The sequence below is a fragment of the Populus alba genome, chromosome 15 (genome assembly GCF_005239225.2).
Source record: "Populus alba chromosome 15, ASM523922v2, whole genome shotgun sequence".
NCBI classification, from domain to species: Eukaryota; Viridiplantae; Streptophyta; class Magnoliopsida; order Malpighiales; family Salicaceae; genus Populus; species Populus alba.
In genome coordinates, this window is record NC_133298.1 from 1,098,899 (window position 1) to 1,125,718 (window position 26,820).

Sequence of the window (26,820 nt, forward strand, 5' to 3'; positions counted from 1 at the left end):
TTTAAAGTATATTTTTATTTGAAAATAAATTAAAATAATATTTAAAAAAAATTAATTTTAACACCGATACATCAAAATAATAATAAAATATAAAAATAGTTTTAAATCAATAATTTTTTTTTTAAGACGATTCAACTGTAATCACAAAGTCACCATAATTACATGGCACAAACCAAAGATGCCCTTTTTATTCCCCGAATCAAAGTCCAATGCCAGTCTTGCATTAATCCGTTCCGTGTTATCCACACACACAAAAGAAAAAAGAAAAAAGAAAAAGAAAAAAAGAAAAGAAAAAATCATTGCCATCAGATCAGAGTCTTACATTATACTTACCCACACCCGCCTGTTTCTTTTCTGCCTTGTCTTCATTTCAAACCAAACCTCCCTCAACAAACATCTCTCCCTCTCTCTAACAACTCCTCTGTTTCTCTCTCTAAAACTCACTGAGTCACCGGCGACCACCAATTCTCGCCGGAATTTTCACTCTTTTTACTTCCGGATTCCAAATTATGTCATAACAAAAGTATATTCTGTTTCTTTCCTTTTTGTTGTTTCTTTCCCTTAATTTGTATCTCTCTCTCCCCCTCCCTCTCTCTCTTCATTCCAAAAAGCTTGTGCTGGCAAATAGAAAAGAAAAATGAGTCTCTTGTAGATCACAAGATTGAAATTTCATTTTCTCTTTCTCTCTTCGATCCTTCTTATTTAATTGTGTTTTTCTTCCTCTTCTTCTTATTTTCTCCTCGTAATATTCACAATTCTCGGGGAGAGAGGGAAAGAGAGGGAAATTGGAGATGATGAAGGTGGTTTAGCTTTTTGTTTTTCTGGAAAGGTGGGTTTTTTTCTGTTTTATTAGACTAGGTCAAATTCTGGTCATAAGGAATTGGACTTTTTTTTAGTGATTACTGTTTTTTTAAAATTGGGATTTTTTAGCTTAATTTTGAGGTTTAAGTTTATAATCAATTTCAAAGTTTGAATTTTTTTTGTTCTGGTTCCTTTAGGCCGGTCAGATAGGGAAATTTTTTTTGTAAAAAATTGAGCTTTTTTTGTGTTTTAGCTTTTGATAGTTTGTCTTAAAAATGGTTAATTTTAAGTAATTACAATTCCTTCAAAACTGGAGCTTGCTTGCTACCTTTTCTTCTTGCTTGATCTGTTACATTTCCTTTCTGTCTTTGATTTTTCTAAAAATGGGAAAATGCACTCCTTTGTTTTCTACAAAGCCATTAAGGTTTTAATATTTTATTTTTAGTTAAAAGTAATTAGGAAGTTATTATAATTATAATTCTGTTTTCAGAAATCAAAGCATTTGCATTAATGATTTGGTTGTTGGTGGGTTAGCAACTGTTTTTTTTCCTTACACACACACACACACACACACACACACGACTATACTGAATGTAAGAGTCCTTTTCATATAGGTTTTTTTTTTTTTGGCATAATCTCGTTTGGGTTTGCTAACTTGACAAGAAAGCACCAACCTTTTCGTTTCACTGAACAAGTAGTTGTTTTATGGGTTCATGCATCTTTAATTTTGATAACTGTTTTCCACTGTTTATAATTTAAAATGATGTGGGCTTTAAAACGCCCCCCCCCCCTTCCCTTTTTGTAACAATTTAAAAGATATCAAAGTCTCTTGGCTGTTTGTTTTGTTTGAAGAAACTGACTTTTGACGTTTTTGAGTTCTCTACAGAAGAAGGGCAAGCAATGAGCAGCGGACAGAGCCAACAATTTTGATTGTAAAAGAGATTTTTGTTGAGAGTTTCTGGTGTCTCTAAAGCTGCACCATGCCGTTTGAAGTTATGGATCATAGGGGTAGTACTGCTGCATCCTCCCACTATTTCGATGACGTCCATTTTCCTGCTGAGGTAAATTCAAATATATATATCTGGTGACCCTTGAGATTGTATTGTATTAACGTGAGCTGTATTTGGATTATCTTTCTGTTTATGACTTGGTGGCCCTCATTGTAAAAGAAGTGGTACAGTGATAATCTTTTTGTTTGTTATTTAAGTAATTTGTTTGCAATTTGTATTGGACAGAGACAAATTGGGTTTTGGAAGCCTAATGTAATGCCTGATCACCAAGGTTGGTGCCATTTATTTATTTGCCTTTTGAACTACTCCAATCTGCTAATTAGTGTTCTTTAAAAGTCTCCTTCGATGGAGTTGCCTTTTGTAGTGGGCCGTAGCTAACATGGCTTAACTTGGACCTGTTTTATGTGAAAGTCAAGTCATTGGAGAATTGGAGTGCTCCAAATGGAGTGAATGTTTGAGCACATACATTGAGTGAATGATTTATGTCATTTTAAACTGAATTAACATCATCAGTAGCTTTCCATACCTGTCGCTGGTATTTCTATGGCTGTTTAGATTTCATGTTTGTTGTATATGGAGATTTATATCTTACTCCACTCAGGTTCAGATCTTTTTTTCAATCTTTTTTTCCCCTTCTTGTTAGTGTTGTGAAACAACAGTGAAAGTTCTCATAATGTAATCACTGGCATCGTGTTCCTGCTTCATTGTCTAACAATTCTTAATTAACATCTTAGTGACGTATATGTTCAAATCTTTTAAATGAATCTGCCTGGTTTTGTTCTGGGACAACATGTGAAGTTTCTAAGAACTATTTAATTTCTCACCGGATTTGCCTAGAGGATATCTCTGTTTTAATTATTGTATAATCTTGTCCCTCAGTTGGAATGGATGGAAAGATACCTATTCCCAGCGGCAACTGTGTAGCTTCTTTTCCTTTGGAAAAAATTTCACCCGGTGGACCAATTCTAATGCATCATGCGGAGTTATCACGATCAATTCTAGCCAGAGATCAAAAAGAGAAGTCACTCATTAGTGAAGGAAGTGCTAATACATCCAAGCATGCATGGAGTTCCATGGATCATCATCCAAAATCCTGGTCAAGTTTGTCAATGCAACCTGCATCCTATAGTACAGGGAGAAGTAGGGTTGATATCAGTGGGACCCAGTGGGAAAGCAGTCTCTTCTCGAGCTCATTTTCTGAAATATTCAATAGAAAGTGTAAGCCTCCTCTGTACAACATACATCTAATTGTTTTTTTTATCACGTATTCTCTTATGGCATTCCTTACCATACCATGTGTCGAGGAGAGCTTTTGTAATGGATGTCTTGTTATCATCAAGTGAATGTATATGTAAATTGCACCCTCTATTTTTTTGGGATAAATCTTTGAACATGTTTAAATTTTGTGATCTTATATCTTTTCAGCAATGCATTTTATCGGTTGATTCTTTTTTTCCTTGCTTCCAGCCTTATCTAAAAGATTTAAAGTTACCAATTGCCATACAATTGACAAAATCCACTCTGCATATTTGCAGTGAGGTCATCAAGAAATGACATTCAATCTCATCAACCTGCTAAGACCATCACTTCTTCCCATGAGGAAGAAGAGCCTTTTGAATCACTTGAAGAACTTGAGGCGAAAACTATAGGAAATCTCCTCCCCACTGAAGATAACCTGTTTTCTGGAGTGACTACTGAATTTGGGCGTGATGCTCAGATCAATAACTTGGATGATCTGGAAGATTTTGACCTGTTCGGCAGCGGTGGAGGCATGGAATTAGAAGGGGATGTGGCCCGAGGAAATTCTGGTCTCCTCAGGGGAGTTTCCAATGTTCAAGGGGACTCTAATGGTTCAATTGTTGTTGGGCATCCTTCTAGAACACTTTTTGTCAGAAACATCAATAGCAACGTTGAAGTTTCTGAATTGAAGGCTCTTTTTGAGGTGCATATCATTCTACATTCTGCAGTAATTTATTTGACTTTTGCATCAGCTAGTCCATCCAGTTTATCTTGCATGTCATCTGACATTGTGTTTTGTTCTGTCAGCAATATGGAGATATTCGAACTCTCTATACAGCCTGCAAGCACCGTGGCTTTGTGATGATTTCTTATTATGATATAAGAGCAGCTCGAAATGCAATGAGTGCACTTCAAAATAAGCCATTGAAGCATAGGAATCTTGACATACATTATTCAATTCCAAAAGTGCGTCAGTATTATATTTTTATCTTGAACTTATGGGCTTGATTATGTTTGTTTGTCTGATTTCTGTGTACATATTTGATTGCTGTACCTGCTCATTTGACCTTTTTTAGCTTGGTGTTTCTTTTTGGCTATTTATTCTATCAGGACAATCCATCAGAGAAAGATATGAACCAGGGCACTCTAGTGGTCATTAACCTTGATTCTTCTGTTACAATCGATGAGCTTCGTCAAATATTTGGTGTTTATGGGGAGATTAAAGAGGTAGTTGGTTTACGGAGTATTATTTCAGTTTTTACATAAAGATGAAAGATTTCCTGCTTCATACTGTTATTTGTATGTGGTTTGCAGATCCGTGAATCCCCACATAAGCATCATCACAAATTTGTAGAGTACTATGACATTAGGGCTGCAGAAGCAGCCCTTTCTGCACTAAATAGGAGTGACGTTGCTGGCAAGCAGATCAAGATTGAATCAAGTTACCCAGGGGGCACTAGAAGGTATTTCACTTCACATGTAACAGTTTCTACAGCATAGTTTCCTGTTAAGATTGAAATTAACTTCTAATGGGGCTTTGTGGATCTAATATTTATCATGTGGTCTTAAAAAGGCATAATACAAATTGCTTGCTACCTTCTGTCCTTTTCAACTCTTTGCTTCTATCTTTCTTCTGCTTGAACTTGGATTGGTGATTCTCAGTTTCTTTGATATGCTGCTTGCAGATTTCCAACTGTTCTTCTCCCTCTTTATCTGCTGCTGATAATTTATTCAATTTTTTTATTGGCAGCTTGATGCAACAGCCTGAGCATGAGCAAGCTGAACGTAATCTTTTACAGAGCCCCTTTAACGACTTATCATCTGGACCATTGGGTAGGATCTTGTCTGACACGATTTGTTTCAATTAAATGAGCTGAACTTGTTTTCCTTAAAGGAGTTTTTTTTCTCATCCTCTGAAAACATGTTTCACAGCCACATTTTCTCCTGGAGTATCAGCATCTAGCTACATGGCTAATGGATCTTCTCAGGTTTTACATTCTGCTATCCCATCACAGCTGGGTGCATTCGCTGAACTTCACAGGAGTTCTAGTGTCTCAAACAACTTACCATCTCCAGTGACAGCAAGTGCTGCTAAACAATTCTCCATTGATGAAATGAAGTTTGGCAACAAATGTATTCCAAGTATTCATCCTCATTCCTTGCCAGAGTACCATGATAGTTTTGCCAATACTATTCCATACAACTCTCCAAGCACTATTAGAGACATGCCCAGCAGTTTCACTTCCAAAGTGACAGAAGGAATTAACAGCTTACATATTCGAGGGGTAGGGTCAAACGGGCACATGATGGAGCTTAATGGAGGGGGTAAGTTCAGATGATCATCATGTGCCATGCACCATTTCATTTATACTTTCTTTTTCTTGTTATCTTTTCAATGAGGGATGAAAATCAGTAACTGAATTTTTTTATGATGAGTGAATTTTAGATTCCTGATTTTGAAGATGGCTTGGGGATTTTTAGAAGTTGGATATTGACGGGCTTGTAAATGTGAAAATATGTCCTCGATTCATAGATAAATATAAAAGAACAGCTATATTAATGCTTCAGACGTATTGAATAATTATGGTGTTCTAACTTTGTTATAAAAGCATTAATGGAGAAAACCCATTTTGCTGCAAGTACTGTTGGTCCATGTGCTAACTGAACCAGTTATTATTATTATTATCTTCAAAAGTTCAAATCTAGTTTACCTTTGTTATAAAAGCTTCCTCAATTTTTAATTTACTGATTGTTTTGTTATTTTCATTTTTGTGTGGGATCTTTTTCAAGTTTTTGGATCTCCTGGAACTGGAAGCTGCACTCTTCCTGGGCATCATTATGTATGGAAGAATTCCAAGTCAGGTCAGCAACATCCTTCAAGTGCCATGATTTGGTCAAATTCACCATCATTTGCCAATGGTGTTCACGCTCATCATGTTCCACACATGCCTGGATTCCCTAGAGGACATACAGTTATGCTGAACTCTGCACCTGCACCCCATCACATTGGATCTGCACCAGCTGTCAATCCTTCTCTATGGGATAGGCGGCACACATTTTCTGGGGAGTCTCCTGAAGCTTCTAGTTTTCACTTGGGTGCTCTTGGGAGTGTGGGTTTTCCTGGTAGCTCTCCACCACATCCAATGGAAATTGCCTCCCACAACATTTTCTCTCATGGTGGAAGTTGTATGGACATGACTAAAGGCACTGGCCTACCCACTTCTCCGCAGATGTGCCAAATGTTCCCTGGGAGGAACCCAATGATTTCAATGCCAGCCTCTTTTGGTTCTCCTAATGAGCGCATGCGGAACTTCTCACATCGTAGAATTGAATCGAATTCGAATCATTCAGATAAGAAACAATATGAACTTGACATTGACTGCATATTGCGTGGCGATGACAACCGAACCACATTGATGATAAAGAACATTCCAAACAAGTATGTGAAAATCCTGCCCATCCAACCTTTTTCCTGTTTGCCTTCATGATCTGAATCCCCCCTCCAAAAAAAAAAAAAAAAAAAAAAAAAATAAAATAATTATGTCTTAAAGGCTAAGGTTATTGGTTGATGTGGCAAACTTGCTACGTATGGCTTGTTTTTTCATGATTTCCATCCATGCTGGTAATGTTTTGAGTTAGTTTCCAATTTCTCTGATTGGAACCGCCAGCAACCTTACAGCATGTGGGAACACCCCCACCAGACCAATAGGATGTTTTTGGTCCAGGCCATCTAATTCAACCATGTTAGTAGACTGGGGCTTATTACATAACAAGGTGGTGTTCACATTCATTGCATGTCAAGTTTGCTGCTTTTGGCAATTTTTATTCTTGGTTTCCTATGGAATCTGACAGCATTTGAATCCCTTGGGTGCACTTTCTGTGTTCTTTGCACTTTATATTTTTTTTGTCTTCTCATTTTATTTGGTGTCTCTTGTAGATATACTTCAAAGATGCTCCTGGCTGCAATTGATGAGCAGTGTCGAGGAACCTATGATTTTATTTACTTGCCAATTGACTTCAAGGCAAGTGAATTTTCTGGTGGATCAACCTTAGTATATAATATTTTGGTGCACAATGCACACGTATATGAGATTACTTATTGCTTTGTTGTTTTTAAGCTCTAATTGAGATTTACAACCTGACTTAACAGAACAAATGCAATGTGGGCTATGCATTCATCAATATGATTGATCCTCAACAGATCATTCCATTCCATAAGGTGTGTTATTAGCTTGAGTGGAATGATAGTAATTTATGTTCATTGGTATGAAAGGAATTCTCCTTCATGCATGTGAGATGTAGAAGCTAACAGAGGCTGAACATGTCTTCTGTAGGCATTCAATGGAAAAAAGTGGGAGAAGTTCAACAGTGAGAAAGTGGCATCTCTTGCATATGCTCGTATTCAGGGAAAAACTGCTCTTATTGCGCATTTCCAGAATTCAAGCTTGATGAATGAGGATAAACGCTGTCGTCCTATACTCTTTCATTCTGATGGTCCCAATGCCGGTGATCCGGTAAGATACTTTGAAATTCAGTTGGCCTGTCAAAAGGTCTAATCACTGGCTACCTTGGGCAGTTCTTTGCATGTCTTCTGATCATGGTTATACTTCCTGAATACCGATTCTGGTATATGACTTCCTAAATAATGGTGCTGCCAGATTAGCTGGTAGAGATCTTTTGAATGCTATTATACTGCCTCAGATTCAAGCATCTTTTTGAAGTGATATATCTAATTAGGGCTAATAACCAAATGCTTGCATGTTGTTACTTATTTTCTACTAGTTCATCTGATAGTACCAATGTAGAATTTTTATTTTTCCCAAAAAACAAGCGAAAATAGTGGATCAACTGAAAGCATGTCATAGATGATAAATCCCACATCATTATGAGAATAAAAAACACCAAAGAAATTAGGAATACAAGGAAGGTTGAAGTTGTTGCGAACTCTGGTGTTTGGTGATTAGGATTTTTCTACTGGTTATCCTCTCTCTCTGGACTACAAGTTTTAAGTATGTAGTTGTGGCTAGTCATACTTGGTACACAAAAATTTATGAAAGAGGATTGATTTTTCAGGACTATTTTCAGTGTTATTCAGCATTTTAGCTTTTCAATAACTGATTGTTTCGCCCTTTTTTTTTTAATGGTCGTTAAAACAATTATTTTTTTTTCTTTTCAGGAACCATTCCCAATGGGCACTCATATTCGATCAAGGTTGGGTAAACCTCGATCCAGTGGCAATGAGGAGAACCACCATAGTGGGAGCCCTTCCACTTTGGCTAATGGAGAGGACTCTCCAAATGGAATACACTCTCCATCCAGTTCCGATTGAGTAGTTTTCTTTGCCATACTAACTCCAACCCTGTATGGGTGCAAAATGTCGTATCCACCCCAATTCTGTATATTAGGGGTGACCTGACAAGTGACAACTCCCTTTTTGGCTATAGAGACTCCATTTACCAAGTTCTGAATGCCAGAGTGTATCTTCAGAATCAAGTGGGTTCGGAATTTTCTTTGTTCCCACACAAATTTACCCATCTAGCCTAATTATGATTTTAGAGGATGGCTTAACAAAGGCTTCAAGTTTCAGATATTTGAATCAAACAATTTCAATGTACAGAAGCTCTCTATCTGTGAAGGAGAGGAGGGATTTTCCCTGTTTTTTTTTATCAGTTTTGTATCTCTGCAATTTCATTTTTCCTTGTATGTTTTGGGATTCCCTGTTGGTTCTGTTTCTTGTTCCAGTCCCTTGTTCTGGCATGATTGCTCAAGGAGAGTTATCGCACGCTAATGCATCCTCCTGATTGTAGAAATTTTTGCAGTCCTCAGAATGCTATCAATAACAATACTATTTATTTGTCATTTCATCTCCTGTGTTTTTTTTTTTTGGTTTTTTTTGCAAAGGGAGCTGGGGAGCTTGGACATCTGCCTGCTTGTTGATTCTAGTTATATATCAATTATTAACTCGAGACCAAACTTGGACGTCATGAAACTACAAAATGTGCAGTAATAACCCGCCTTTGGTCGCTGATTGAAGATAAAGTAATTGAAAGTTGTGAAACAGGATTAACTAGAAGAAGCATATATATATCCTTCGAAAATTGCTGCTTCAGTTGCAGAGGCAATTCCTTATTCGGTGGCACTCGTGCAAGAGGAAACTAGCAAATATTATAGAGAGCTGAAGAGCTCCTGGTGATGCCTTGGCGGGAAACTTTGACGTTGTCCATGAGACAACAACAGAAAACATCGAGGGCCACAGCTGTGGTCCAGAGACCACAATACCTAACGAAGCTGTAGCCATGCTTCCAGAGATCAATTCCAACACAATTAAACCTAACTTGCTTAACCATCCACAGCTTGTCTAAAAGCTAATAAAACATCACTTTTACAGCACAAAGGAACATCATTCGATAGCCTAGAGCAAATCACAAGCAAACAAATCAGAGAGTCATATCCTCTGCCAGCATTTTGAGTGGAAGCATGCAGTCTCATCAATGAAGCTGGTTTGCTCCTGTAGAAAAAGGTAATTTTGAGGTTGTCCAAAATAAAATAATTACTAACCTATACAACTGAATCCTGGTATCCTACTCTGATGGAAAAAATTAATCAATTACACAAGGCACATTAAAAAACAAGCTCTTCAATCTCTGTCACCGAACTTCAAAGAGTTCATCTTCTCTGCATTCTGCTACCTGAACTTCCAACGTGTCATTTTTTCTCTGTGGGTAAGGTTCTGCAACAGTTCTTCTAGGAGCCTACTCAAAACACAAATGGAAAATCAAAACTATAACTTTGTCACATTAGTTCTTAGGAACTTCAAATAAAACTATAGTTATAGAACTTTCTTACCCCATCCCATAGGTAAGGTCAGGTTTAGGTCTCTTATGAACCTCCACTCGATCTATTTGTAAAGGACGGCCTATTTCCCAATCACAAATGTGAATCATACATGCTCGTAGTAAGGTCGGTTGCTGAATGTGAAACCTTCAGGATTAACTGTTAGGTATCAAATGAAAAAGGTTCTGGCTATCATTTATATTTCTCGTGGATAAAGTATGCCCCGAAATAATTTAACTGCATAGCCCCAAGATGCAGATACACTCCAGTTTCGTGTTTTGGGCATGGCAAATGGGTTTTTGCATGAGTGCAGCAGGGTCTAGTTTGGCCGGAGCCCTGAGCTTTTCTAGGATTCGCAACCTACTCTTCTGAGGGGTTGTATGTCGTTGAAATGGTGGAGGGAGACTAAAGCGGTGATAGGATGAACTGCAAGGAATCCAAATATGTCGCCGTAGAAATCATTCCGGCAAGAAAAATTTTCAAAAATAGATTGTCAAAAGATCAAGCATTGCAAGAAAGAAAAGGAGTAAACACATCATTGTTCACGATACATGACGTGGAGACAAAATTATATCAATTATATTTTATAGAGGTATAAATGAATATGAAGAAGACAAAATAAAATAATCTATTTTAGTATTAACATATATAAGTGTTAAACTTGCATATATATAATTTAGTTTATATTAAGTTTTGAAATTATATAATAATATAATCATTTTATCTATAAAATTCAGACCAGCCTGACAAATCAACCCATAATCTAGTTGACCTAGACCTAGACGAGTTCAGGTTTAAAAAATAATAATAATTGACCTGACCTGAATTGATAAAAAACTAAAGTTGATCTATAATCAGATTAATCCGATAAAATTTTCGGTTTAAAAACTTATTAGTTTTTTTTTAAAATATATTTATTTTCTGGTTAAAGCAATATAATGTTGATTTAAAAAAAAAAACAAATCAAGATTAACCTGCTTAGATTTAGGTTAATCCTTTTTATCCATAACTTAAATCTTACCTCCCAGACAATTTTTAAAACTATAATGAAAGCATGAATCCTGTCATCAGAGCCATGTAAGCAAGGATATCTCTCAGTACATCTGTCTTGCATCCTTGCTAGAGCCTTTGCTAATGGATAACTATATATTCTGCTTGTGATTCTCTGATGTGCTTCCCTGTGTAGTAATACTGATCATGTTCATCCCTCGATAAAACCCTAATCAAATTATCAGGAAAAAATAGAGTATGATTATCTCCCATCACAAAGCACCTCATGCCCAGCTTCGAAGACTCTGATACTATCCTCGTTAGCTGTAAAGTAGACCTGTCTCTGATAGAGTTTTCATGCTTGAGGGTGTTGTTAGAGATCTTTATTGGTGGTAAAAGATGATCATTTGTACACTTATTTACCATCATGTTCAACCAAACTCCAACACAACAATTCATGATAAAAATAATTATAAAAAAAATGAATAGTTTTTTGTGAAAATGAAGATATATGGGCAGAATTAATAAGTTAAGAATCTTTAAAAAATTTACTCTAATTTTAAAATTAATCTATTTATTTAATCAAAAATTAAAAAAAATAATTTACGGAAATCATGCCAAACAAACTCTTAAATGAAAACCAATATTTGTAAATGCTAAACCTTCAAGTTTTCTTAAGACAGAAAATCAGAAACAATCCGCTCAAGTCCTAATTATGTCCGAATTTGGTTTGTTATATTAAGATGAATTGAAATCAAGATTTCTAATGAGTATAAATAAATACAAACTATTGTATAGATATCATAATTATAGCTATATAATTGTATATAAATTTTCATTAATAACATATTTCGTTTATTCCAATACTTTAAATGAATCTCAATTCATATCTTTTAAAAAAAAATCCCTTTCTCAAAATTTTTTATTTCTGTCGTGTGATTAAATTACATACACACATAATTTTAATAGTTTATAAAAAATTATCATCTAGAAACTTATTTAAATCACCAAGATTTTGGAGTGAATTTAAATTTATCAATTTTTAATTCATAACAATAATAATAATCAATTCTAAAATTGATGATTAAATTCTGTGCGTCAGAAAACGACGTCGCATCCTCAAGTTTATAAAACTGAAAAAAATTGGGATCTTTCTGCTACAGTCTAGTCCTCTTCAGTTTTTTGTTGCTCCTGAACTAATCAAGCTCTGGACTTTTTCCAGTCACAAAATCACTAACCTCAAAAACCCTAACAAATCCTTCCTTAAAATGAACATAATACTAAAACCCCAACACCTGCTCTCAAAAAAACCAAACCTAACCCATTTTTTCTCATCAAAAACAACCATTCCCTTACCCTATGGGACAGAAACAAATGACCCATCATACAAAGACATACCAAAACCTGTTAGAGACAAGTCAGAAAGAAAACCATATGTAACACCTATGAAAATGCTCATTAAAAGAGCTAAAGAAGAAAAGGAAGCAAGAAAGTTACAACCTTGTAGAATGTTGGAGAATCCACCTGATAATGGTTTGTTAGTCCCTCAACTTGTGCCTGTTGCTTACCAAGTTTATGAAGCCCGTGAAGTTTTGCTTTCTGGGATTTCTAAGCTTGTTAAAGTTATTCCTGTTCAGAAGTGCAGGTAAGAAATGGTTGAAAGATTGGATTTGGATTTGTGGGTCTGGTTCCTTTTGTGAGTTTAGATTGGATTTTAAATGGGTTTTGTGTTTTAATTTGGTTTGAACTTGAATTTTGTTATTGTTGATTGTAATGTTAGTAAAGAAATGGGGTAATTTATCGAGCTCAGATAAAATTAAATGAAAAGGAGACTCAGTTTTTGGCCTGTGGTTGTGGGTCTATTTGTGAATTTCTGTTTAGAAATTCAAAGTGATTGGAATTGGAAGGAGAATAGGATTTCAATTTCAATTTCAATTTCAATGAATTTGAATTTACTTATTATTGTGATGGATATTTATTAAAGGAATGGAATAATGTATTTAACTGAGAATAATATCTATTATTTATTGTAGAATTATAATCCGTGTTACTGGTTAACCAAACAATACTACTTTAGGAATGGAAAAAGGGGTCTTGTTTCACTCTTGATTTCTGAGTGAGTCAAATGTGGTCATTTTGGTATTTGTTTCGAATCTATTCTTAGTGCAGTTGAATAATGAATAATTAAGAAATTTACAATTTTGATTGAGAATTTAAAACTTCTGAGAAATGGTTTGGTGTAATTGTATTAATTTTTAGTTTGTTGCTCTACTTATTGTCATTAGGTTCTCTAATCCAGGTTCTGCCATGAGTTACATATTGGCCATGTGGGCCATGAAATTCGAACCTGCACTGGTCCTGGAAGTGGAATGAGGAGTTCCACTCATGTTTGGAGAAAGGGGAGAGTGCATGATGTGGTTTTTTCCCCCAAATCCTATCATCTGTATGATCGTGTTGGCAAGCCAAGAGTTGTGCATGACGAGAGTCGCAGGGTCCCTCGTATCCCTGCCATTGTAGAGCTCTGTATACAGGCTGGTGTCGACCTTGAAAAGCACCCTACAAAGAGGAGGACAAAACCCGTGTACTCTATTGAAGGAAGAATCGTAGACTTTGAGCAAGCAAAGGAAAATGATGAAAATGAGCGTAATTTGCATGATGAGAACCTTGATCCTCTGATAGGTTCTGATCTTGGGACCAAATTTGATGAAGCAAGAAATTTTATAGTGGATAAAGAAACTGATCAATTGGAAGAATCACATGAGGGAGTGACTGATTTAAGGGAAATAAGCATTGGGACCATGGAGTCATGGTTCAAAATGATATCTGGGGCAAAGAAGATCATGGAACAGTATGGTGTGTTAACCTGCGGATATTGTCCTGAAGTTCAGGTAGGCCCTAAGGGACACAAGGTGAGGATGTGCAAGGCAACAAAGCATCAGCATCGTGATGGTCTGCATGCATGGCAAGAAGCAACTATTGATGATCTTGTGGCTCCCAATTATGTTTGGCATGTTCGAGATACGAATGGGCTTCCTCTGGACAACAAGTTGAAGAGGTACTATGGCAAGGCTCCAGCTGTAGTGGAGCTGTGTGTGCAGGCTGGTGCACCTGTTCCAGGTCAATATCGAAGCATGATGAGACTAGATGTGGTTCCTCCTGACCGTGATGAGGTTGATCTTGTTGCTTGAAACGATGTCCCTTTTTATTAGCTTCTAGACAAGCTGTGGATGGTGAAGAAAACTAGATTTCATCTTTAGATGCATGGCTAGAGCTTCATTAGGCATCATGGTCTGTGTACCACAGCCCTTCGTTATCTGTTGCTGTCTTGTGGAAAATGTCAAACTTTGCCCAGGGTTTATCAGTGGGTTGTTGGTTCTCCTTAATATCGCGAGATCAACTCCTTGCAGTTGTGCCGCTGGGTTGGTGTGGTGGCGCCTCCCCCTTCAATTTTTTCTTTTTTAAAATTATGATTGACTTTGTAAATAGAAATCACTTCATGGGGCTAGCCAAGCACGAAGAGAGGTCACAAGAAATCGGAATGAAGAGTTGCAAGCATGATTTTTTTGAAAAGTAGCCCTTTTAAATGAAGATTTGCGCTGCTAATTTACACCCAAATGCCCATATTTGTGCTACTGAAGAAGATTGTTCTGTGGGCTTTCTTCAATCTAACTGTTCTCATTCTCTTTTAAAGTTTAAATGATGTTTTCGTGGGTTAAATCGCTAAAGGACTGCTCCGTCCTAAGCGTTCCCTGTCATCTGGTTCTTTAAGACATCAAAGTTTGTTGTTTTGTCAGGTGTGGAGAAATTGACTCTTCAGTTCTCTACTGAAGCAGCGTGATGACGATGGAAGAATCCTGAATTTTATTTGTAAAAAGCTTTTTGCAGGAGTTTTTCTGTTCCGAAGCTTCGGCACGGCGCTTGAAATTATGGAGCAGGTGCAGTTTGCAATTTGCTGTTTTAAAGATAATCTAAAAAACTTAATAAACTTGTTTTGGTCTTGATCCAATATTTAATCAGTCAAGAAATGAAAATTAACTCAAATGTCAAAAAGATTTAAGCATTAATAAGTTTTTTTAGCAAGATAAATGATTCAAAATATTGTAAATGAACTCGTTTTATCAAATAAAACTCATTAATATAAATATTCACTTTTTCTATGTTGTTGAAATGAGGATATTTAACAGCTTTTTATCATGTTTTTCAACTATTTTCTTTCCTCACATATATCAAGGATTGAAATGCATAAAATAAAGTTTGATAATGAAAATGTCAAAATCTCAATAAAAAAAATATTGAAAATGAAAAAAATAAAAAATTTAAGGACAGAATATTTTTTAAAAAGAACAAAAAAATCTTGTGGTTTTTTGCTTGAATGTCAAATCTTAGTCTTTGCAATTTCAGTATTTTATAAGTAATAAAATCGAATTTTATTTTTTAAAATTGACCATTAACTTAATATTATTATTTTTTTTCAAAACCTTGAGCAAGTTAAAACAAATTATTAATTATTAGGATTAAATTTCAATTAATGCAATATAAAATAATAAAACTGGAAAAAATTGGTGACTAGAGTATAAAATATTTCAAGAAAGGAGAGAAGAAAACATTTTCTTAATCCACGATGTTTATTTATCTTTGGTTGTAGAGTGTTTTCATAATTTTACTTAGTTTTTTTTATAATTATAATTGTAATGATAACCATTACAGTATTATTGTTGAAAATATTGAAAGGAACATATATATATATATCACTGGAAATAATGAAAGAAATCCAACTAAAACTTCTATCTGCAATATTCTAGCAATATTTTTGCACTTCAATAAAAATAAATTCAGAATATTGTTGAACACACAATTATTTATCAGTCCCGAAAGAAAAAAAAATAAATGAAATTGAAATAGATTGAAATAATTAAAGCTAACAGAGACTTAATTTCAACAATAAACAACTTTTAAGCTCTTTTTTTTTTTTTTTTTTTTTTGGCCATCATCTTGAATTGCATGCTCATGGGAGAGATTCAATTCTTTTTTTACCTATACCTTTTTTTTTTTTTTTTCCAACTTGATCTTTTTGCGTTGATTTGTTTTAGCTTGGAATTTATATAGTTTTTTTTGTTGTCTAGATATGAAGATTTTTTATGATATAAAGAGAGAATCCGGAGATATTTTTTAATACTTAATTTTAAAAAATCGAAAATAAATTAATCTAAAACTTTAAAGACTTTGAAAATCTGCTTTAAAAAAAATATATTTTAAAAATTAAAAAAATACTAGCATGTTAAAATTTAGTTGTGAATGCATGTGAAAAAAAGACTGTCACACTTTAGCTTTAAATCATCCAGTTAAAGCTTGTTTGGTATTGTGATTTATTATGTTTTTTAAAAGAATTATTATTATTTTATTTTAAATTAATATTTTTTAATATTTTGATATAATAATATAAAAATATTTTTTTAAAAATAAAATAAAAATATTATTTTAGTAGACAACGCTACTTCAGTCTTCAGTAACTATTGAGAACTTTTCATTTCTCCTCTCCAATCCCTATAAATTACAAATTCCTTCCCTCCTTCCTTCCTCTCCCGCGCGCTCCTTGACAAACAAAGCAAACACAAAACAGCACTGGACAAAGCACTTAATTAAAAAAAAAAAAATGAGCAAACCATCTCCGATTCTTAAAAAGCCAAAAGTAGAGCAGCAAAACAACGACGACGATAATGAAGTGTCACTAAATCAAGAATGCAAAGAGAACAACGGCAGAGAAGAAGAAGAATATAGCATGGAGGAGCAAAAAGTCGCTTTGATTGCTCTAATCGAACATCGTTCTCGTGAACTTCAGCATCTTAAGCAACGCGTTTCTTATTATCAAACTCAGGTTGCTTGCTTTCTTTCTTGTCTTTAATTTTCATATCTCTTCATTTCCCCTTTTTTTCTATGAAATATAGTTTCTTTTTATATAGTTATGATAGTATCTAGGGTTTTTCTTTGAATTTCTTAATCATCGATTAGCGGTTAACAAAACTGATCGTTTCTTTGTTTTTTAATTCTGTTTTACAGATTAATTAAAAAAAAGGAGAAAAAAAAACTGAAATGAGTTGTTTAATTAGCTTTCTTAAAAAAATAAATCGGTGGTTGATTATTTGTTTGGAAAAGTGTGCAGCTTGTTGAAGCAGAGAAGAGGTTAGAGGAATCGCAGGTGAAATTGGGTCGGCTAAGTGGAAAAGGCAATGCAACAGCGCCTAATAAACCTTCTGTAGAGAATGGAATTAAGAATGTGAAGGTGGAGAGGAAATCTCCAAGTCCGGTTCGTGTAAATGAGGCTTCTCCTGGAAGCCAGCCTCAGTCTAGGACTGAACTTGTGATTCCGAAAGTTCCTCAACCACTAACATTGGTGGGTTCAGGTGCGAGAATTTCTAGTTGTTCCAGTGCTCAACCGAGTTCTTCCACTCCCTCTAATGGTGTTGCGAATGTGAAAGTAGAAAAACTTAATAGTGTTGCGGATGTAAAAGTGGAAAAATCTAATAGTGATGTGAAGGTGGAAAGGTCTTACAAAAGTTCGTCTCCTGATGTTGAAGTTATTGAAATTCAGGATAGAGGAACGAAAAGGAAGATTGGTAACTCTTTTCTTTCTTTTTTTCCTTTTTTTTCGATACCGTGTGTATTTTTTCATTCATAATTTCATGCCTGGGATTGCATTTCACTTCACTCGGAACTTAATTTCCTGTTCACATAATTTTTCTGTATAATCTCAGAACAGAAAGAACACAAGGAATTGATTCCACTGGTGTCTAGGAGCTCTTCTCCATGCACAGTCCACTGCCATACAAGTAATCATATCCCTAGTCAGCACAAAAGAAAGTTGAGAAGTGTTGCTGTATGTCCAGCCAATGATCAGCTTTTTGTGTCCAGGTGATTCACCTAATTAACATCGAGAGTGAAGTAGTTGTTATAAATGAAAGTCATGTTCTTTTGACATGATTGAAGACTTGAGAACTTTTTGTACCTTCATTTCACCTACAAATGATAACCAATCGAACTACAGAAAATGACATAAAATTTGACTTCATCCTGCAATTTTTTATCCTTTTACGTTGAAGATAGTTTCAAGAACATTCCTGCTATCACCTAGAGATGTTGTTTTGATTTGCCTGATGATAAGTTGTCACTATTTTCCCTTTTGACATTTTAAACTGTGGTTTTCCATAGGAAGATTGTTATCTTCTTAATCAAACACATTAGTTCTTTCAAATCTATAGAAGCATAAAGCATCATAAATTAGTGTTTGTTGGGGGGGGGGGTAGACTTAGTCAACCACAGGTAGAAAGAAGAGCAACTGAAGCACGCATGGAGATGAATATTTGGCACTCAAATTTTTAGTGGGGGGAAAGAGAAGAATACCAAATGAAGTGGTAGATGGCATTTACTTTATGACAATTGCTCAAAACATTGTCGTTCCTAACTCATAGAGTGCACTTGAATGAAGCATGGAGAATTTTTGTTCCAGCTATGAGTTCATTGGTTTTAAGGAAGAAGATGCATGAGTGCGGCCATACGAGAAGTTCATCTCAAATTCATCTTGCATGTTTTTCTTTACTCGATGCTTTTCCAATCTGTAATGTTTGTTATGTAAAATAGACATGGTATTGGTATTCTTGTATTCACTTGTAATATCTACAAAATCTAACTTTTGTCCAATGCCTTGAATACATACAGTGCTTTGGATGGAATGGTCCACCTATGGCAACTTCAAGCTCGAGGGTAAGTCTTAAAGTTTGTGTGAACTTAATTACATTAACTTTCATGAATAGCTGATAGATGATCCACAATGGGAAGAGCATGCCTACCATGCCATTAAGCTTATCATTTTGAGATTTTGTAAGTTTCATAGAGATATTACACATGGTGAACTATGAACACAATGAACATGCTAGATGGAGAGTTGCAAAAGGTGGTTGATGCTTTGGTACTGGTATTTCTGTTGGACAGTCAATTCCTTACATTTACGAAGCTGTATGGAATATTCTTTGTGCATAAGTGCAGACAATTTTACATCTTCACACTTCATTCTGTCATGTCATGAAACAGGAATGTAGTTGCTATCCTGGAATTGTTTGAGTGTAAGTTTTATGGATTGACATTGGCCTGCTATTAGAAGAGGGATTTTGCCAGATTTTTGGCAAGATTAGGGTGTGAAAAGCCTTCCATAGATGCTAACTTATTCCAAGAGTAATTTAATAGAAACAGGTGGTCTGTAATGTCTGAATAATTTCAAGAATCAATGCTCTGTATTTGAACCACTTCAACAAATATGAACTTGAGGGTTGCATTTTGGCTGAGAAATTGCTAGGCTTGTTTGCAATTCCATGAGTAGTTGAGGATGGATGCGGGAATATGATTCCCTTCCAGGCCTGCGTTCTTGGTGACTTTTTCTGTGTTTTCCAGTTAAGGCGCTTTACTAAGATTTGTCCTTATTTGCCTTTTTTTTTGGTGGACGAGAGAGGGAGGATGGACGCTCCTCTTGTATATGTGTTTGAACTACAAGAGATGATGAGTCATGGAAATTTTTTATGGGTGCTATTCACTGGTTAATGAAAAGTAATATCATGTTTCCCAAGATCACTTTGATAAAGATTTTGACAAGGGTGGTGTCCCATGCATGCTTCATGTGTACTCTTGATTTTTGTCAAATTAGTTTTTTTTTCAAAGAAAGAAAAGTATTGTGCCCGCACCTACGTACAAAAATTGCCACCAACTTCTTCAAATTCACAACCCTCCTGGCCAATGCTATTTAACTGCAGATTTGTGTCCATGAACATTAATGATTACTTCTAGAGAAGACCTCAGAAGATCAATATTTCTTTGGTTTGAACAACCAGCTTCCTTCAAATTATGAGCATCCATTTGCTATTCAGGCAAAAAAATGTTTCACATTTATTTGCTATTGCGTTGACAAAGAACAGATGTGCAGGTGCTATTGATTATGGAAGAGAAATAATCCTCAGTTGCTTCCATTTTAGTTGGTTGAAGCACGAACTAATTTTTCTGTTTGTATCAATAACATGCAGTTTCATCGCTTAATCTTCAGTTCTGTAATGTGAAGGTGCTCATCTAGCATCTTGTTTCCCCCCTCTTAAATTTCAGGTCAGGTGCCTCTATACTTAGCACCACTGATTGTGTGTCTCCATTGCAACGTCGATGGCCAGAAGATATAGCCTGGCACCCACTGGGAAATAGCTTATTTTCTGCTTACACTGCAGACAGTGGGGATTCTCAGATATCAATTCTGAATTTGAATAAAATGCAAGGGGTATGGATCATGGTTGAAATATACTTTCTGAATTAATATGTCAGTGCTGCTTGTATAGATATGTCTCAATTGCGTATGTATAGCATGGATTTCACAGCAGTGGAGTTAGCATACTCTGTGCACATGCCATCATACTATAGGATAGGATCATGCACTTCCATTTAAAATGTAGGGTTTTTTGGATCAATAATCTTTAATTTTATATCTTTTTGCATTGACAGAGAGCACGTGTAACATTCTTGGATGACAAGCCTCATATTAAGGGTACTATTAACAGCATAGAGTTCATGCCCTGGGAAAATATCTGTTTTGTTACTGGCTGCAGTGATCATGGTGTTGTTCTTTGGAATGAGAAAGATGATGAGAACTCGTGGAAGCCAAAGATATTGCACAGGAATTTGCATTCTTCTGCTGTCATGGGGGTTGCCGGGATGCAGCAAAAGCAGATTGTACTGTCTGCTGGCGCAGACAAGAGAATTGTTGGGTTTGATGTGCAAGTTGGGAGAGCTGACTTCAAGCATCAACTCGACAGCAAGTGCATGAGTGTTCTGCCAAATCCATGTGATTTCAATTTATTCATGGTTCAAACAGGGTAAGAATTATCTCTCCTTTTCTCTTTCTGACACGAGTCCTCATCAACTCATCTGTTTATTAGTATTAATAATCTCCTTATTATGCTTTTAGAAATCTACTCGGTTAACTAAGTTTGATGTTGTTTCACGCACTTTCAACTCTTCCATTTGGTTTCTACTTTCGAGATAAACTACAGTATTTTTAAATTAATATCACTTTATGAGGACTTTGAAGCATAAAAACAGTACTAAAGGTACATTGCAGTTGCAGAAAACTCCAGCTGTCACCTGGGAGGCATGTTGATAGAACTAAGTTTCTTGTTCATCTTTCCTAACAAGAGCTTTGTTTTCACTATAGTTTCATATTTTTTATAAGCTATTTGAATGTTAAAATAGAAGATCTCATATTCAGGACTCATGGGAACCAACTTAGGCTGTTTGATATAAGACTGAAGCAAATGGAAATTCATTCTTTCGGGTTTAAACAAGAAAGTAGCGACTCTCAATCAGCTCTGATCAATCAAGCTTGGTCTCCTGATGGTCTGTACCTCACATCTGGTTCAGTAGATCCTGTGATCCATATCTTTGATATCAGGTATAATTATGACAAGCCATCCCAGTCCATAAAAGCTCACCAGAAACGAGTCTTTAAAGCAGTATGGCATTACTCTCTCCCACTTCTGATTTCCATATCTTCTGATCTGCACATCGGGTTACATAAGATCATCTAGCCTTGGAAGCTTTGTTTCATACATTTTATGCAATTCCTTTTGTTGGTCATGCTGGCTGTGCTCCTCATTTTGCCTTGAGCGGAATTATGTAACTTCTTTTGAAGAGGGACAAGCTTATCTTAAGATCATTTTTGGGTTGACACAAATTTTGCCATTGGATTGTGAGAGAGACAGAACTCTGGGGGGATGAGCAAATAATTTCCAAATGGATAGATTTTACCTGGGGCCTTGATACATGTTATAGTTGGTCTTATGATTCGAAATGAAACAGCAGTGAAACTCGTTTCTTTTTGTCCTCACTGTTGGAGGCAACAGCCTCCACTCCCCAAACCCATTCAATTTGTTCGAGTGTTATCATATTCAATTTTCTACTTATGTTCTGCATTTGTCTACAGTGAGGTTTTTTTTTTATATAATTCTACAGTGATTTATTACCTGCAAAGATCAAATTGGCTTGATGGCATATATAAGGCGATGCACACTAGAGGCATTGTGGAAACTTGATTATGTTCATCTGAAATTGTTGGCACAAAACCCCTTAATTGAACGGTGGTCGTTTTATCTTATAACATATGTTATAAATGTGAATAGTCAATAACGCATGTTGATTCCTGAAGAATGCAAGATTGAAAGACAAAAATGCAGTCTATAGGTATGAACTTAGAAGCTTGGTTTGTAAGTTCAGGATGCTTTCCACTGGTCCAATCTTGCCATTTTCAATCATGGCAAGGGATGTTCTTGGTTCGAAGTTTTGTCCTATGATGGGCTAGACTGGATGAGCATACGGCTGGTTTCAAGCATTGTGCTCCAGCCTAATCCTGCATTTTTTGCTTTGTGGTCTAACAATCAGTAACATTGTGGTTTAATTATATATATTAATGTTAAAAATAATTTTGCATATAAAAAATATTGTTTTAATATATTTCCAAATAAAAATTATTTTTACTATATTTTCATGCATAATTTTCATCTTGGATTCTAGAAGGTCCTCTGCAAGCTTGCAATTTCAATGGCTGAACTACTTTCTCTTGTAAAACAGTCAATTTTCAAGTGGTGGCAGCTGTTGTCTACATCTTGGAACCTTGATATTCATGTTCCCTCGTCACTGCCGTGACTCTTTTCCCGGGAAGATATTCGTGGATATGCTAGTGAGAATCAATGTAGTGCAACCATGGACTTGACCTGGCAGACCCACTAATAACAAAACAGGAACAATTTTCTTGTTCAAGGATGAAGATTAAGCACTTGACCCCAATGTCTTGATTTCCATTTAACGCGTGAAGATTTCTATCTTGGATCTTCTCCCCGTGGGGAAACCTTGAAATTTGAAATGGATTCACTAGCGTTCTAATCCTAACAATAGACGAAGATTGGCCACTAGACCACCTCAGGACACGTTGCAGGTCTATATCTTCACCCACTGCCGTCCATCCTCCAGTGGTTGACCTCCTGGTCTTTGTGCTGGTTGACTCCTCCACATTTTTTTTTAACATCAGATCAATCTTTGTGCTCTTCAAATGCATTCACTTCCATTATCTTAACCCTCTTTGATTTGCTATAATTATAATACAGTATTTCCATAAAAGAACTCTACCTGGATGGATTCTCCATGTTTTGCCATACAGAAAGCACTAAAACCACTGTAGTTGGATTATATTTCCTTGTGGGCCTGAACTTCTACTTTATACCGGAAGCAATGCTTCTGATTGAAGCGATGATTCTTCGTTTTTCTACTCTAATTATGTCACCATGCAACATTATTGTTTAGTGGGCATGGGGTCTAGTGATCGTGTCTTGCTTTTAGGGGATAAGAGGAAGCAAGCCGCTGATTGAAGCCCTGTCCATGCCATATAGCAAGGGACATGCATGGCTTTTGCCTTTAGTTTGCCATTTCCGGTGTCCCTGTTTTTCTTGTGAAGCTCCAGCTAGCTTCTTTTTTCTGCTTGGGGCCCCACTTACTCTTCTCCCATAATGGCTTCATGTATCCCAACTTAAACTTATTGAATCCCAGCGGGATGTTCTTGAGTTAGGATGAATAATAAACATTTCTGATTAATTATTCCTACTTGCACCACAACAGCTTCCCATAAAAGTCAAACGCAAACCATGATTGCTGCCCATTTTCTCAAAACCATGATTACTCCCCAATTTTTCCAAACCAGGCAGCAGCACCCTTTGAGCTGGTATGTTTATATAATTTGCTTTCAATGGTTACCAGTTGGCAGCATTGAATAGTGGCTGCTAGCATCGTTGAAGAGTATTTTCCAATATATTTCATCTAATCGGTATTTAGTTCGTCTGATCTGAGTTATAGCTAGCCTGGCTCGTGAATTCACTTGCAGTGTTATCAGACAATCTGAGATGGGACATCGTAAAACGTGGTCAAGCAGGCATACTGGAAAAACAGTGATTCGAGGTCTATTTTTGATCGAGTTTTTGGTCGGAACGTCCTGGTCATTGACCTGGTTGATTTAACAATCTTAAAAGAAATATTTCTTAAAGAAATCTTGTTGATTTACTACAAAATGATAAAATATAATTTATAAATGTACCTTTTTTTTAATTTTACATAAAATAAAAATTCGCTTCACTTTTCAAATAAATGAATAACTTAAATAAAAGTAAATGTCGTTGTTGTCTTTATCTTGTATATTGAATAATTTTTATAACACATGAAAATTATTTTCAATTGATATAATTGAAAATATACAATTTTATGATGAAAAAATATTATTAGAAAAATTATTAACATATAAATATTTGTAAATAATTGATTATTGCAAATTCTTTTCTACATGTCATTGTTTATTGAGAAGGGCAAACATAAGATTCTCCCCTTGTCTAGGCGTGATTCGTGAGCGTTGGAGTAACAAGCAAGGATTCGACAATTACTAAAATGGACTCGCAACACAAGATTTTAGATCATGAGAAAGAAAAAAAGTTCAACATTGTTGAACACACACGAGTACAAGAAAGGATTGCTGGGCGGGTAACCATCACAGACACTTGTTTTTTAAGCTAACAAGGACAAATTATTAATGTTCTAACACTCTAATAGACATCATAAGTGATGTTTCGTACAAGACATTACACCCTTTTTAATGTTTTACACACTTTTTATAGACTTGATCAAAAAGTTGTGAGATTACAACCTTAGGTCCTCAAAAATGTTACCTTTAAATCTGTATTATGTCCTTATGTTCTTTATTAAAATGATTAAGTAATTGGTTATTTTTCCAGGTGATGGACCCACTGGTTATTATTATTATTAATATTATTATTTCTAGTAAAAATAAAAATACAATTTGATACTGCAATGGAGAAGGGGGCATGTGATGAATTTGACTTCTATTCGAACTTTTGAAAAATCCTAATATGATTTTGTAAAATTAATATAATTGTTCAAATTAAATTGTATGTAACTCAATTAATTTTATAAATTATAAAATTAATAATTATATAAATCTCAGTGTCTTTAAAAAAAACTCAAATTAATAATTATTGAATAATAAATCCAATACTGACCGATCAAGTTATCTTTTAAAATTATTCCTATATGATTTTATATTTATATCCCGAGTTTTTATGTTCCAACCTATTTAGTATTGAAATATATGTTATTTTTTAAAATACATTACAATAATTTTTTTTTACAATAACATGTTAAAATAATTAAAAGAATATTTAAAAATTTATTTATTTAATATATTTTAAAATAAAAAACACTATAAAACACAAATGTAAACACAACATCAAGCACCCATTGTGAAGAAAATAGAAATAACTAACGTTTTTGTTTTTTTTAAATATCATGTGCACATTTAACAAGAGATTTAACTTGTGCGCGTATTGAGGATGAAGAAAATGGTAAATATCAAAAGTTTAAGCTGCTTGGAATAAATTAAAAAAAAAATACATCCCAATAATTAGAATTGAAATTTTTAGTTGAAACGTATTAAATTCAAACCTTATCATATTATAGTTAAGAATTTAAAACTATAGTTATTAGATTTAATACGATAACTAATTTGAAGAATATATAAATCATCAAGTCAATTTATAAATCTTGAAGTCATCTTATAGATCAAATAATTTTTTAAAATATTAATATTTTGATTTTTCACAATATCTTAATCTGAATTTTACAACATATTGATATAAATGAATTTAATTCGAGTCTGATCAAATCAATAAGTTTACTAAAAACTCAATAATAGTGAATAAATTTAGTTAAATTTAATTAAAAAGCTAATTCTGATGAAGATCTAACTCTCAATTTTCTCGAATTAACCATACAATCGGAGAGTTGAAATTCTAACTTCATTTTTCAGTTTCGATCAGGAGAAAAATCATGATTTTTTTAAACACTATGGTCAACGGATTTGAGATCCTTTGGTCGAATTAACAAAGCAATTGCCTTCCAAAATTGGATGTAGTCGTGGTCGTATTTTTAGAGTTTCAAATTCATAGCGGAGTCCACGACATGACACTCTGAATGCCGCCTCTCCGCGTTCATTGGCTGAATTTCTCAAATTCAAATTCCAAACCAACGACTTTTAAAATGTTAAGACTCTACCATACCTTGTTCAACACCCAACCACTTGCTCATAACCCGATCTCAATGGCATCACAGTAAATTCAGCTCATCTCAAACCCAGTTATACTTCTAGAAAAAACCATGGCAAAGATTGATTGGTGAGTTAGTTAGCTACAAAATAAGTCCTGCTCACTTTAGTAGACCCCCAAGAAATAGACGGTAAACTTCATCTTTGCCCCTATAGATTTACCAAAGCTCTATTCCCACCCCTGCATAGCGTAAACGTTTCCAATGTTATCCTTCTAGTTCCAAGGAAGTTCTTATGTTATCCTTGATAATTGAATATCTACTACCTTTTGAATCTAGTTTTTGAATTTTGTAGCTTATAAGTGGTTTATTATTATTATAATAATAAACTCAGAAGCAAAATATTTGTATTTAGATTAAGTAAATTTTTTATTAAAATAGTTTTTTAATTATGTTAACGTAACTACACTAGTTCAAACGAATTTATAAAGCAAGTTAATTTTTAATTATTATTTTTTTGTGGTAACATAACGGAGATGAGAGAGAGAACTAAGAAAGTAAGAATAAAAAAGCAAAAAGGATCATTTATTATATTTGACTTTAAAGGGTGAAACTGATACTTTGAAAAAACTATAAGAGTAATATTACAAATACTTAAAAAATGGATAAATATGTCACGTGTCTGCATTTATAGGGATCAAAATGTAGTTTAATTTTAAAACGCGTTATCACAGAAACGGATTTGTGTATTTATAGGAAGGAAGCAGAGAGG

General features: G+C 34.9%; 3 protein-coding genes across 5 annotated transcripts; all 3 read left to right on the plus strand.

The window, feature by feature from the left end:
- Positions 1–289: 289 nt before the first annotated feature.
- On the plus strand, positions 290–8,914 carry LOC118037747 (protein MEI2-like 1). Of its 2 annotated transcripts, XM_035043836.2 has the most exons (15): positions 290–829; positions 1,688–1,862; positions 2,037–2,082; positions 2,691–3,029; positions 3,347–3,753; positions 3,858–4,016; positions 4,161–4,277; positions 4,365–4,513; positions 4,801–4,883; positions 4,983–5,375; positions 5,841–6,489; positions 6,988–7,072; positions 7,201–7,269; positions 7,385–7,564; positions 8,227–8,914. In XM_035043836.2, the coding sequence occupies exons 2-15, from the start codon at positions 1,782–1,784 to the stop codon at positions 8,377–8,379; spliced, it is 2,910 nt and encodes a 969-aa protein (XP_034899727.1). In that variant the 5' UTR covers positions 290–829; positions 1,688–1,781; the 3' UTR covers positions 8,380–8,914. The 2 variants fall into 2 exon arrangements, with proteins under 2 accessions (XP_034899727.1, XP_073260925.1); XM_073404824.1 differs by lacking the exons at positions 290–829; positions 2,037–2,082 and having other exon boundaries at positions 1,708–1,862.
- A 3,113-nt stretch (positions 8,915–12,027) lies between these two features.
- Positions 12,028–14,257, plus strand: LOC118037748 (APO protein 3, mitochondrial). The gene is made up of 2 exons (XM_035043838.2): positions 12,028–12,519; positions 13,174–14,257. Exons 1-2 carry the CDS (start codon positions 12,143–12,145, stop codon positions 14,060–14,062), a joined length of 1,266 nt encoding a protein of 421 aa, XP_034899729.1. The 5' UTR covers positions 12,028–12,142; the 3' UTR covers positions 14,063–14,257.
- A 2,176-nt stretch (positions 14,258–16,433) lies between these two features.
- Positions 16,434–22,323, plus strand: LOC118037749 (uncharacterized). 2 transcript variants are annotated; one of them, XM_035043841.2, is made up of 8 exons: positions 16,434–16,749; positions 17,035–17,488; positions 17,627–17,783; positions 18,588–18,632; positions 20,016–20,181; positions 20,403–20,773; positions 21,166–21,348; positions 21,909–22,323. In XM_035043841.2, exons 1-8 carry the CDS (start codon positions 16,528–16,530, stop codon positions 21,940–21,942), a joined length of 1,632 nt encoding a protein of 543 aa, XP_034899732.1. In that variant the 5' UTR covers positions 16,434–16,527; the 3' UTR covers positions 21,943–22,323. The 2 variants fall into 2 exon arrangements, with proteins under 2 accessions (XP_034899732.1, XP_034899730.1); XM_035043839.2 differs by lacking the exon at positions 21,909–22,323 and having other exon boundaries at positions 21,166–21,864.
- The last annotated feature ends 4,497 nt before the right edge of the window (positions 22,324–26,820 follow it).